The following is a 14,488-nucleotide window of genomic DNA, read 5'->3' as shown; positions in this document are numbered from 1 at the left end:
ATGTCAGACAACTTGTCAAATCTCATCGCTTCTGGGCTCAATTGTATCCTGCATTTATGTTGTTCCAAACTCCTGTCTTCCAATGAGGCCATTGCAACAGTGACTGGAGCACCTCTAGTGTCAGCTCTTGGGGAGTTGGGAGGACAAATTGACTTTCACCCACTCCCTTCCTTGGTGGTGCCAGTCGTTTGATATTCTGAAAGGTGTTTTTTTCAGCCAGATGCCCCATCTCAGACCATCTTGATGAGTATTTTTCGTTTGGGTTGGGTAGTCCACATAGACTAAGTTCAGATTCAACGAGTGTGGTTGTCAAAAGAAAAACAATCTACCACATCAGCCCTCTGGAGTTGAGGGTGGTTCATCTGGCCCTCAACCCGTTTTTGTTGAATTTCAATACATTTTCCCTGATAATTCAAACACAACAATGCACTATATCAACAATCAAGGAGGCATGAAAGCCAGAGCGGATTCTAGAAGACCAGGCAATTTTGAGATGGTTGATTGTGAGAAGTCTGCTTGTCGCAGCAGTCAGCATACCTGGAGTCAAGAACGCAGGAGCAGATATTCTCAGGAGACTGAAGAGAATCACGATTGGGGACTATTGCGCAACATTTTTTTTTGCAAATTGGGGTTCTCCAGACATCGACTTGTTCGTCAACGCAGACTACAGGAAATGCCCAAATTATGCATCATGGTATACCCAACCAGGAATGGCTTGGAACACTCTCTTGATCAGTTTGTAGAAAACGTTTGCCTGTGCATTTTCTCAGATACCTTTTGATTCTATTGGTGATTATCAATTTTGTGAAGAACAGAACCAGGATAATTTGCACTGCCCCGGTATGGCACAGCACTGGTGGTACGTCGGCCTTCTACACCTGTCAGAACACCCACACAAGAGACTGCCACGCAGACCGGATGACCTGTTCCAGTTCAGGGGCCAGCTCCTGTATCCCAGCCTGCCATTGTTGAGCTTCGCAGGCTGTCTCCTGAGCTCTTGCAATACAGACATGTAGATCTGCTGAATGATTGCATGAAAGTACTGACAGAACACAGGATTCCTTCCACTAGAATGCACCATTCTTTTACATGGAAGATGTTTTGCGCCTGTTGTCTCCAAAAGAACATCACCTGAACCAGATGTCAAGTATAAGAGGTACTTCCATACTTTCCCTCATTTGGGAAAGGCAAGGCTGCAATTTTCTTGAGTAAAGGTACACCTTGCAGCCATTATTGCTTATAGAAAAAAACCCTTCCCAAACCCTGTTTTATTTCAGTTGTTAAGGACTTTCTAGAGAGGATTAAGAAAGTTACCTTTCCTTCAGGAGACCTTCTCCATTCGGTGCATATGACTAATAATGACAGGCCGATGGAGAAAAAGAAATAGTTACTTACCTATAATCTTAGTTCCCCCCCCCCCAGGGTAACCTTCATAGTCGTCATTAGCACGACTCCAACCTCCCAGGAGGAAGGGCATAGTGAGTTATACTCAGTACTGTGGTGCTACTGTGGGAATAGTTGCTATGTCACAGTCATTACGTTAGTGCAGAATATTAGGAAGTTACTGTTAGGAGAGACAGTTGGTGCGGACAGCACTGTTATGATTTGTCCTCGCCATTAAAAAATAAAAAAAAGAACTAGCTCAACTGTCACTTAGTAACCACAATGGGATCCTGGTGGTATGCTATTCCTTAAAGGAGCAGCACATTTCGGATTTCAGGTTATTGTTCTACATGTCCCTATTTTATTCCACCATTCCTTTAAAAAATGTTTGTCAACGATTTCTGCTCATTGTTTTATAAATAGCTTAAGTATGGCTAATAAAATCTTTTTTTTATAGACTTTTTTTAAAACATTTGCCTAAAATAGAAGGCATTTTTAAAATAAAAATGTATAACCATTTTATATATATATGCTTTATAAAAAAGTGTTCTGATACCCACTGCGCGGGCAGGACAATTTCGTGCTTATGACTAAATGAAGATGTATAATGAAGGTCTCCCGGAGGAGAACTAGGATTACAGGTAAGTAACTATTCCTTGTTTTAGTTGGGGGAAGAAGAGAAAAACACAGGGAAGAACGTAGTCATTGTTTTGGCCTCATATTGTGATCTCTGCTTTTAGCCTCTTTCAAGTGCTGTGGAAGACCTTCTGATACCGCATCACCTGGGGCCTGAGGCTTGGACTGATGCATCTGATCCAGTAACAGGTGACAACAAAATCTATCTCAGAAATGCATCTTTGAGACCCATTGATTTAAAGCGCTGCATCCCTCCAGCGCCCTAGACACTGGCGCCCCTTTTTCCTCCTTCAGTAGATTGGCACACCACACATATAGGAATTAGGAATACAGGCAAACATTTGCACACACTACCCTTATAGAACATAAAGGGTCACAGACACTACTCACCCCCGGAACCTCCTCATGTGTACCAGGTGCATTCCACAACCACAGTGTGCTTTCTTCTCCTCCTGTCTCTAGTCACCAACATTGCCTCCAACAATAGCACATCATTGCAGCCCCTTAACTATTCTGTGATGGGAAGGATGGCCAAATCAGGAGCCAGATGCAGTCATTTCTTTGTGCCCTAAATACCACTCCAATCTAAGAATCTATTTTTTATCATATTTGCTGCTCCTAAAACTGAATTTTCTCAGTGGGATGGCATTTCCCAGTCCTAAACTCTCTGCTGAAACTTTTAAATCTTGTCCCTAAGGGTATCTTTCTTCTCTCCCAAGGAAACTGTACATATCCTGGCCATGCCTGACCTTATTTCTAATGTAAGGTTTCCTACTTTATTTTACTGTGACCCCGTCTAATTTGTGGCTGCCCACCTAATATGTGTGGGGAACATTGACTTTTAGAGCTAGGAGGGATCATGGCTACATGCTGCAGAAAGGTTCAGTGATTGGAGTCAGTGTTGGTGATGACTGTTGTCTTCTTTCTTCCAGGGAACCTACACAGTCAAGTGCTGCCCATCAAACCTGGGGAGAAGCATGAATCCCAGCAGCAGAGAAGGCCAGAACAAGTGCTGGAGGGAAAGGTAGATTTACATACAGAAAGCATCTTACCAGCAGGAAATGCTAAAGAAAGCATGGTACTGTAGCCCGTAGAGCTGCATAAACAACACCAGCAGAAGTTACTACAACAAAGGAAAGTACTCTAGTAGGGTGTACTGCAGCAGAAAGGACACAAGCAGGGAGCCCCTCCAGGCAAAAAGGTACACCACTAGAATTCACTAATGTGGAGCCTAAGCACAAATAGGAGGTCTGCAAGGAGGTTAATAAATAACCATTAAGACTGTGATAAAGTGCTGCAAGAAGAGTAGTACGCGCGCAGGGATTGTTGAAAGTGATATACAGCAGGGAGTGCTACAGTGTGGGCCATACACATAAGCAAGTAATGGAGATATTGGTACCGTAGCAAGGAGCAATGCATCAAAGGCAACAGAGTCCTCTTAGTAAGAGATACTGATCAGGGAACCCATTGAGGGCGGAGAGTCATCAGCCGGTTGTGCTTGAGAAAACATAAAACAGATGAGAGCGCTATAAGCAGCAGGATACAGGAGTATGAGGCTGTGGTGCAAATGTGTTAAATCTGCAGGGAGCTTCAAGCAGAGCAGAATAAATCAGTAGGGGCTGGAATAAATCAGGTGTATTGCAGAAAACAGTATGTCGAAGAAGAAAAGATTTCAGCAAGGGGGGGGGGGATCCCAACATGAATTGCTGTATGGGTTGGGATATGAAGGGAGTGCTCCCTTATATACTTGAGGGAGAACTGCAGGCAACAGGATAAGCTGGGAGTGCTACAGGGACTGTGTTAAGTCGGGGGGGAGCAGGGACTGCAATGAATGAATGAATGAAAGAATTGGGTAGTGCTACAAGAAACCGAATATGCTGGAAGTGTAGCAGGAACTGGGCTAAGCCGGGTGTACTGCAAGGAACAGGATAAGTTGTGACTACCAGATGAACTGGGTTAAGTCGAGTTACTCCAGGAAATAGGAAAAGCAAGCAGTACTGCAGCATTTGGATTTCATCTAAGCAAGGAGCACTGCAGGTACCAGGGAATCAGAGAGGTTACTTGCCTTCGATAATGCTCTCTTTGGTGGATACTCTATCAGACAGCAGATTCTTCAACACTTAAATTCCCCCAGGCACCAGACTGGATCTGATACACATTCAAATGCGTTGCCTCAATAGGTGGCACAACAGGACTCCACAGCAACCTCACCCTGCCTTCAAAAATAATCCACAGAGCTGTGGTGCTACCGCTGCACACTGGCCATCACTTTACTATAAATGCATCTGCACCAATAGACATGGAGTGTCTGTGACATTTCAAATCATGACATTGTGCAGATTCTGACATGGGACCTTATTAAAACCTAGAAATCTACTTCTTTGAAGGGGGGGGGTGGGTAGTGGTGAATCTGTGATTAGAGACAGTATTTCCTAGTAAGGTAAGTAACTTGTTCGTCTGATGGATACTTTTAACTGTAGACTACTCATCCTTTGCATGGATACCAGAGCAGTACCTCCCAAAAAAAAGAGGATCTGAATAGTGGACTTCACACCAGGAAATTGTGCAGAACCATATGGGCACAAGGGCTCTCTGCAACTTGCAAATTAAGGCTGTAATACGTAGTGAGCATGTGTACAAACAACCAGGTATACACCGTGCAGATACCCAGCATTAGAACACACTTGGCTAATGCCGTAGTGGTGACATTAGCTTTATTAGAATGACCCCTCACATTTTTCTGGCAGAAAATAATCCACCTGGCTAATGTCTGTTTCTGAACCAATTTCCCACTTCTTCAGATCAGAATGCTCCTCAAAGAGTTGATCATCCACTCAGCGATCCTTAGTTCAATCGATGCAAAAGATAAAGGTTGTCTTGGGGTCCAACCAGTGAAGTCTTTCCTCTTCTTTAGAGCGATATGCCAGAGAAAAAAACACAGGGATCATGATATACTACCTCACATGGAAGAGCAAAACTACCTTTGGTAGAAGAAATTGGAATATGGTGGTTGGTTTGCCAGTGCCTGCAGTTCATGGACACAGCAAACATAATTAATTGCAATGAGGAAGAGTCTTGAGGGTCAGAAGTCTCAATGAGCAACTGTGCATAGGCTTAAAAGGCATGCACATTAAGAAAGTTAGAACCAGTTTAAGGTTCTACTTCAGCAGAACAAAACATACAGAAGGAAACCCATGTGAAAGCCCTTTTAAAATATCATCGCAACTGATTACTTAAACGTAGGTGCTGATCAAGCAAATGTAGAAAGGCCAAAAAGGCTGACAAATAATCAACAGTGGCAATGACAAGTCCTTCCTGGGCCAAAGACTGGACAAATGCAATATATCAGAAACTTTTGCTTGCAGTAGAATAACCTGATGGTCCTCGCATCAGGCCGCAACTTTGCCCAGTGTCCAGAGTAGATCAGCTAATTGATTGACAGCATGCCACCAAGAGGCTGTCCATCACTTCTGTTGGCAGATCAAAACCACTTACCTGGTTCTGCTTAATCTCCAAAACCACTTACCTGGTTCTGCTTAATCTCCATGCGTTGAGGAGTAGGTTGTGGAGATTTGGGTGAAGAATCCTTTAATGTTGCTGGTACAGCAAGTCCTCCCGCAGAGGTAGATGGAGTGAAGGTCAAATTATCAATTTCAGCAGCTCAAAGTACCACACTCCGGCTTCAGCTCGGGGCTGTCAGAATGATCTTAGCCCATTCCCTTCTGACTGTCAAAACTCGGGGAGGAAGTGGCAGAGATGAGGATGCGCAGAGGAAACTGGAGTCCTACAAAAGGTGGAACATGTCTCCCAGAAAGCCTTGTGGCAAAAATTCTAGACTACCAAAAGCTCGACAGTGAGCAATCTCTGTGGTAGCAAAAAAGATAAACCCAAATAGTGCCCCACTGGGCAAGTATGCACTAAACTACCTCTTGGTGCAGATATCACTTGCAGTAGGCTAGATGGTATCTGCCGAGATCATCAGATCTGGCATTCAGGGATCCTGCCAGATGACTTGACTGCAAAATCCCCTGAAGGTCCCACCAGCATGACAGTCTCTGTGCTTCTTGGCACAGCATCTGTGCTGCCTACTCCACCCTCCTTGTTGAAGTACTACATGGAAGTCATGTTGCCATCAGAACTTGCATAGGAAATACCCTTGATGAAAGGCAGAAAGGCTTTGAGTGCCAGCCATATGTCATGCAACTCCAGAAGTTTAATGTGGTGCCTTTGCTCCAAGGGAGACCAGTAGCCTCTGATTTCCACCTCTCCCCGGTGGCGTCCACAGCACAGAGCCAATACATTTGTTATCATTGTGAGCTCTAGGTAAGGTAGGGAGCACGGCCTGCCGTATATCAGGTTGGTGTCCTTTTTCTGCCATTGAAGGTTGCTTGGTCATTGCTTCTTCTGTGATGTGGTGTTGTCAGAGTCCTCCCTAATGCTTGAGCTCATTGAAGGCAGAGGCTACACTGAAGAATCTGCATGTGCCAATAGACATGAGGCACCGGAGATTTACATAAGACCAATAAGCTTCAAAACCATCCAGATGGAACTCAGGACCGAGTCTGGAACATCAAGGTCAATGGGTACACCCATCTAGACTTCTTATTTTTGGTCGAGACTTGTCCTTCGACATTGTCTTAGACTTACCCGAAGACCGAGTCTTGGATCAGGATCAGAACTTGGAACAGGAGCAGGCCTGCAAATCGGAGTGCGACAGGTCCTACTGCTTGTACTCAGCGACATGAAGCTCCACCTTCTGCTCCCAGATAGACTTTGGATGCACCAGAGAACATTTGTTGCTTGATTAAGGAACATGCTTTGATCTGAGGCACCAGAGACAGATACCAGGTGGTTCTGCGACCGACATTAGCTTACCTGCATGCGTGGCATGGCTTCAAGACGGTAGTTTTTTGGGGGAGACATCCCTAGCACACTGTCTGCAGAACTATTTTTGGGGTCAATAAAGCACCAACTAAAGTTTGAGAGCTTAGCTTCGGATCTGTGTTGAAGAGTGCTGTAAAAAAAAAAAAAAAAAGTGTTGACCTTGTTGCACAGCTGTGGTGCCTATATACTGCCCGGTGTCATCGGTTCTTGAAGCAGAGTGAAGTCTCTGCAGAGCCTTATAGCTCCACCTACTGACACAAGAGAGTAATTGCTTGAAACGTTCCTAGATTTTGTCTGGTGCCTGTGAGAATTATAAACATGACTAATCCATGATTACATGTATCTATCAGATATGTAGGATCTTTTGCTGGGAACAGGATACAGTAAGAGGTCCCCTCATCTCATTCCTTGATGTGCCTCTGCCCCTTGCCCAGCACATTTTCCCTCCTTTCTCAAAACATGTTATGGCTCCTGTCCTTATCAGTTTTTTTGTGTTTGCAGGATGAACAGGTCATTCACAGCTGGTTGAGGGAATTCCAGCTCGAGATGTACACCGCCAACTTCATAAACGCTGGTTATGACCTACAGACCATCAGCCGCATGACGCCAGAGGTAGGGGTCTATCACAAGGGTCAAATGTCCTTTTGAACCTGAGAGATAGGGGAACTGTAGACCCAGACCATCTCCTGATCCCTGAAGAAAAGACCAGCGGTCACTGCAAAGTCAGCCGTCACTGTGTGGGCTCCTTCTGGCCCCGAAACAAGGGCTTCCAAGGCCATATTACACTACATGAATGAGCCCGAAATCATCACATTATCACTTTTTGACTTTTGAGGGAGGGTTAACTGGTGGTCACTGCATGGACACATCTGGGTTTGTTATACATTGCAAGACAGGGGAAGCCCAGGTTATCACAGTGCCATTAGGTTCCTAGAGTGTGGCTTGTCAGTTCCTCTCCTGTTAACCGACCACAGTCCTTGAGTAGAGGGTCCTCAGTCACTGCAAGTCTGCCTTAGGTCACCGGCCATGGCAACGTTATTTGACCACGGATGTTGGGGGCCAAAGAGTCACCACCTATTATGGAAAGGGATCAGCTGTCACTACATGGTCACTTGCTCTCGTTCCGATTACACCTTACATTGGTTTAGATGTTATGTCCCTTTAAGGTCACTTTAGTTCTATGAGTGCAATTTATATGTACTGTAAACCACTTCCTTACATGGAAACCTGCCCAAAATGACTTCCCTGCTGCAAAGAATATATGTATTTAATTCAGTTCGTTTTGTCAAACGTCCTTACAGTGAGAAATAACATTCTTCCCCTTTAAATCTTCACTCTCTGCTGAGAAAAGATTCGAAACTGCTCAACTTAATTGCAGAAGCCATGTTTAATTTTCTGTTGGACAAAGCTGGCACACCAGACATTAGGTGTTTTTCCAAGTTCACAAATGCAAGCTTTTTTTATCATTGGATTTCTTTCAGCAGTCTTTTCTTCTGTCAGTTCCCTTTTGCATTTTGTATTTGAAGAGATGGTAATGTAGTATGACTGTTTAGTGGGGATGTTTTTGCAATGTTTCCCTCAGTGTACTTTGAGTCCTTTCCTCTCACGTTTGAGAGGATCATTTAAGTTGTGCATACCAGGAACAAAATGGCATATTTGAGCAGGCACTCTAGTTTATGTTCTGTCTGTTAATCTCACTGTTTGCAGACATTTGGATAAATGAACATAAAGCCGTCAGGGAATGGAGTGTGAAGGTTTATCTGTGGCTACGTGGGATGGCTTCCATCCCTGAAGCTCTCACAGCTACAGCTCGAACCCTCAGCTGTGAAATGATTATCTTGTGCAGACATCTGAATTATGAGATGACGGCTACCTAAAACAGCAGCCAAAGGTCACTCTGAAACCCCCATCAATTTGTAATGATTGGCACAGCTCAGCTGGAAGAAAGGATGTCTGGCACGGAAACAATACATTTGTTCCTGTCATTTTGGGGACAGAGTCCGTTGCTGAAAATGGGGAAAAGTTTGAGGATCCCACTTTTCTGGGCCCACACTTGAATACAGAGGCGATACTTTCACGATGCAGGACTACCACTGGTCAGAACAGAGGCAGGCCAACTTGCATGGATCTGTGTCCTTCTTACCATTTCTTCTGGTGCTTGCCCTTGTGTGGGGAAGGCTTCATCTTCAATGAAGGCAATGGATTAGAGAGCGGGAGTTCAAGATTTGCACCTGAATGTAAACAGAGGGGTGTCAAAACCAGTTTATGCGGAGGAATAATGTGGCAGGAAGATCTGACGCAGATGCTGACATTCCAACCAATTATGTACCTGGAGCTCTGTAAGGCTGACAAGTGTCCTGCAACTGTTATAGCATGACCTCAAACTTCCACTTGTCTTGTGCCTTCACTGTTTTGCATCAAGTCGTCTGTGAACCCTGGAGTGGATGACTTGGATTCGCTTTCATGCATTAGTAGAAATCTAGTATGATAATTAAACCATTGATACAAGTTCACTTACCAGTGTCCGCCAGAGTAAAACTTTTACGAATAGCAAGAAGTACCAGAACACCTCCATGAATCCGAACACTGCTGTGGAACACTTACAAGGTGGGAGACAAACACGCCCCAAACCCAGCCAGCCAATAAACCAGACATCGAAATGGAGTTTAAGGGAAACTGCAACTGTGGGAGACCAATGAGCGACAACAAAACAAAGGCAAAGACTCTTATGGCCTGTGAAAGTACTTGAGCAATAGCTTGGGCCACTACAACCCAAACATAATTTTCCAGTTGAGTGGTAGAAGTACACAGCCTCTTTATTGTAATATTTTGCATGATCCGGTCTGTCTGAACAGTGATTTTTAAAAGGGTTATTGACCCAGAAATGTTACTTAAAGACCTGTGCTAGTGTTTCCCCATCACCATTTGCCACCCTCTTTCAACAGTTTCTTTAACTGCACCTCCTTTCTTGTTGGATTTCAATACCTTTTATGTAGGTGAGCATCCTGTCTTCACTGGCGTAGATCACACGCTCTGCACACTTTTGCCATTTAGTGTTGGTCTCTTGTTTTTCTTCAAGGAAGGAGTTTTGGGGTGACTCATACCTCCCCTGAATCCCAAAATGCACCAAGACACGGACTCCATCTACAATTGTTTCTTCATCTGTCAGACGGGTGTGTTTCATCTGCTGGTCACTGAAATACATCTCTCTCAGCTCTAGGTAACCAGAGTACACCAAGTCAAGTAACCACAGAGCATATGAATGAAGAAAAAACATCAAGGAAGCATGATTTAATGATCTGATCGAAGTCTGATCCTTTGACGAGCCTAGCCCCTGGTCTTTTAAGAACGAGTGGGAGAGGGTCTGAAGAACCAGTTCCCATTGAGAAATCTGCATGCGGTCTGTAACCTCCTTCTACTGAGGGACAACAACAAGGTGGCTTGTTCGGCGTATGGTGGCTTCAGATCAAAGAAAACTACTAGGTAAAGAAGTTCGGCCCATTAGTCCACTGTGGAGCACCAAGACTTTTCACCATAGCTGAGGACCTCGGGTGATTCGATGTCAGCACTGAAATGGTGGGTCCGCCTGGAAGCCTGAGAGACCAACAGGAGTGGACTCTGATGCACGTTTCCTCCCATGACTCCGACTCCAGAGCAATTGACATTCCCCCACTGAAAACGAGACAATCCACTAGGACAAATACTACATCTCGTGGTTCCAGGGTAGGTACTGAGGACAGAGCAATACACTTTCGGCCTTGAAAGAACACACAAAAAGATTTTAACCACTGTAACGGTCCCACTACCCCCGCCCCCCAAACTAAAATTGGGATTGAACTCCTTAGGGCTTTGAACTCAAAGCCAAGGAAGAGCCATAAGTCGCCATGCCTTCTCTTTAGTGGCCGAGACGCAAATGTCAGCATTGGGTACTGTAGTAGAGTTGAAGTCAAGTTATCAAACCACAATACCAAGCCAAGACACAGCCTTGAAGCCAAGGGACTGAGCCTCAAAAGAGAGACTGCACACTCTATCTACAATACCGAAGTGGGTGGCAAAATAATCCTAGACACTAGGCATAAAGGAGGATGAGCCATAGTGCATCATTTATATTGGTCCTACATTAGAGCACATTATAGCAGGATCCCTTTCAACCACCAAAACACAACACACATGCGCAGCCTAACCTTTGAGGAGGCACTGTCTGAAAGCATAAGGTCAAATCCAATCCCAAAGAAAATGCTTGTAGAAACAGCACACACATCGACTACAAGGGTTTCTTCTATGTTTGGAAGAAATCAGCTCAGACCAATGGTTTCTAGGCATCATCCAACAAGGGTATTGTCTGGAGTGGTTGTAGCTATACACTGCAGGAGGAACGGCATACATCTATTCCCTTACTTAGACGATTGCTGTTTGCCTGTACTTTTGATCAGGCAGTGTCTAGCACACAAACCACTATCGCATGGCCACTAAATGCCACTAAGTCCCATCTTGAGTCCCTACAAAATTCAACCCTTCCTTTGGTCAATTCTCAATGCATCTCCCCAACAAAGCTTCCCCATACGAGAGCTAGCTTTTCAGAACTTACTTTTTTTTTTTTTTTTTTTTTTTGCATAGTCGTCTTCCAGTCGGAACAGTCATATGTCTTAGGCTTGATGGCTTCTTGCATCCCCATAGTTCTCCACTCAAGGCAACGCATGTCTGTTTCAGGGTTGTCTCTCAGTACAGTGGTCCCAAGCGGAGAGTCGTCTACATAATCTAGTGTTGGTAAGGGCTACCACTCACCACTCTCTGCAGTGGTGAGACAGTAACAGCCTGTTGCAGAGCAGGCCCTTCATTGACCCTATTCCAGAAGTGACTGTCATCACAGATGCATCTCTCATTGGCTAATGGCCGCATCTCACCAACAGCATGACAGTGCAGGGTATCTGGTCAACCCAGCGACAGAGTTTTCATTCCAACTACCTGGAACTTCCTGCCATCCACCTAGCCCTTAAAGCCTTCTTTCAGAATATTCAGAGCAAGAAAGTGCCTGTAAAAACAGGCAAGGTGATTGCCATGCACTACCTGCAGAAACAGGACAGAACTCACTTACTGCGGCAGTCAGTACTGGTGCCAGAGATTTGGCATTAGGCAATTCAGCACCACATACAGCTCCTTGCAGAGTACTTACGGGAAATGGACAGTGACGTTGCCGACGTGCTGAGCAGTACATACCAAATCCACAGGTGGGAACTCCACCCACAAGTCCTACTCCCCTATTTCCAATGCTGGGGTTCCCACAGATAGACCTATTTGCCACTCAATAAAAGGCAAAATGCCAAACCTTCATCTCTAAGTTCCCACAGTCCTTGGGAAATGTTCTATGGATGAACTGATCAGGGGTATTTCCCTATGCTTTTCATTCACTCCTACTCTTTCCGTATGTGTTAAGGAAGCTACCACAAGCCACACTTTTTTTTCTGGTGGCTCCCACATAGGCCAGCCACCCAGGATTCTTAACCCTCCTTGAGATGTCTGTTTTAGACCAACCCTTAATATGCAGGAACAGTGCAAGACAAGACATCTCAACCCCAGACAACTCAATTTAGCAATTTGGCATCTGAGGTTTTAGAGTTTGGTTATCTAAGCCCCGCCAGAGATGTGCATGGACATCCTCAAAGAAGCTTATAGACCCATTTCTAAAGCCTACTATGCAGCAAAGTGGAAAATATTTATCTGCTACTTAGACCCCCTAAAATCAGCAGTCCAAGACATTGTCTGTTATCTGTTTCACTTCCACATATCGTGGTTAGCACATACTTCGGTACCCCTACAGCTTGCAGCTGTTGGTGCATACATGCAGAACAGAGAACATTCCTCTCTGTTCAGAATTCCAATCATTGATGGAAGGAAATAAGAGTTATCACAGACAGTTCCACCCGCCCCACTCTGGAACCTCAGTATAATTCTTCCAAGGCTCATGGGTCCCCCATTTAAACCATTGCATTCCTGGTCTCTGCACATCCTCTCCTGAAAGGAAGCTTTCCTCATAGCTATCACTATGGGTGAGCTACAGGCGTTTACCTTGCAAGTCCCTTTTATCCTAGTTCATGTGGATAGGGTTGTCCTTAGAGTGGACATCAACATTTTTCCTAAGGTTGACTCTACTTTCAACCTTAACCAATTGATCTACCAGTCATTTTACCTCAACCAGACTTGGTAGCAGAGAGGGCCCTTCATACCATAGTTTTTAAAAGGGCTCTAAAGTATTATTTGATCCAGACATGGTACCTGTAATCCATCTGGGTTCTCCATACTCTGTTGCCATCCTCTTCATGCTTCATGGACTCCTAGCTGCCTGGTTTCCCCTCCATGTCTGGTGGCATGCGCTAGACCTCTAGTTTCTCAGTGACTTGCCTTCTCCTTAACTAGGATCATCCTCCACATATCTGATTGTATCTTTCCAACCACCGCTGTGTTCTGCACTTGGTATTATTTTCCACGCTCCTTTTCATCTCCATTGTGTCCTTCCCACTTTATCAGCATGTGATGACATTGCCTTCGTCCACATCCGTAGCCCCTGTCCTTTAGTGCTGCCATCCTCTTCCTCAACACCACTGAGATGCACTTCTCTATTGCAGGATCTGACCGCTGTTGGGGTGACAAAGCCAGGACACCGCAAGAAGATCTCAACGGAGATCAGCCGCATCAGCATCGCTGAATGGCTTCCGAACTACACCCCGGTGAGTATCCTTCACACTGAATAAACAAATTGTCTACGCAATTCCTTCGGCTTCAGCTGTTATTTCCGTTCGATTTAATAACTTTAGAATTAATTTCATATGATTTTATTGCACCTTTGAAATTTACATAAAGGAAATAGTTTTATTGGTATTCAATTGCATTTGTCTTTTTGCATTTTTACTGGGTCAGTAGCTTGTCATACACAGCGGGAGGCACACACTGGCAAACCTTGTTATCATCCATGTTGCAGGTTTTGGTTTAATTTTATTTTAACTGCCATTTTCCGTGCTCATATTTCTACCCTATATACCTGCCGCACCAGTTTGTGCTGACTCTGTTTTATAATTCTGTAGTCATTGAGTATCCTTTTGTTGGTGTCTGCACAATACCCTTTGCCCTCTTTTCCAACGCCTTTGGGGTGTGTCACTTGTCAAACCCTCTCCCTCATCTCAGCTGAAGTTTGCCTCCTTCTCCACTCACTGGTGGTTAGTAGAAACAGGAGCCTTTACTGTAAGGGCAGTGAAAAGCCTGCTCGGGCATCCGAGATGCATGCAGTGCAGGCTTTTTTTGTTTCACATGTAATTTTTCACATGCGTAATTTATGTTCAACAGTATATTAATTTGTTAAGTCAGTGGTTCCCAACCTTTTGACTTATGTGGACCCCCACTTTATCAACACTGGAACCCGGTGAGTCATTACTCACTGTGCTTTTAAAAATCCGAAGTCTTCATGTAGAAAAGTGCCTTTTTTTTTTTTTTTTTTTACATGGTCTGCACACACATGATTTGCCTGGTATCTGATGTGATTTCGTCTGAAAGTGCACTGGGTTCCTGTTAACTAGGTTTCCAGTGCCAGATC

At 44.6% G+C, this 14,488-nt stretch overlaps 1 protein-coding gene across 1 annotated transcript in view; it reads left to right on the top strand.

Moving 5' to 3' along the window:
* Window positions 1–14,488, top strand: part of CASKIN2 (CASK interacting protein 2) — a 279,620-nt gene that overhangs the window by 202,763 nt on the left and 62,369 nt on the right. Inside the window, exons 14-17 of the mRNA XM_069200154.1 lie at window positions 2,124–2,208; window positions 2,952–3,043; window positions 7,405–7,515; window positions 13,527–13,628. Coding sequence (XP_069056255.1) covers window positions 2,124–2,208; window positions 2,952–3,043; window positions 7,405–7,515; window positions 13,527–13,628 — 390 coding nt within the window. The remainder of the gene's footprint in view (window positions 1–2,123; window positions 2,209–2,951; window positions 3,044–7,404; window positions 7,516–13,526; window positions 13,629–14,488) is intronic.

This window comes from Pleurodeles waltl, chromosome 7 (genome assembly GCF_031143425.1).
Source record: "Pleurodeles waltl isolate 20211129_DDA chromosome 7, aPleWal1.hap1.20221129, whole genome shotgun sequence".
Taxonomy (NCBI): Eukaryota; Metazoa; Chordata; class Amphibia; order Caudata; family Salamandridae; genus Pleurodeles; species Pleurodeles waltl.
The sequence above is the reverse complement of the archived record's forward strand: the minus strand, read 5'-3'. Positions and strand labels throughout refer to the sequence as shown.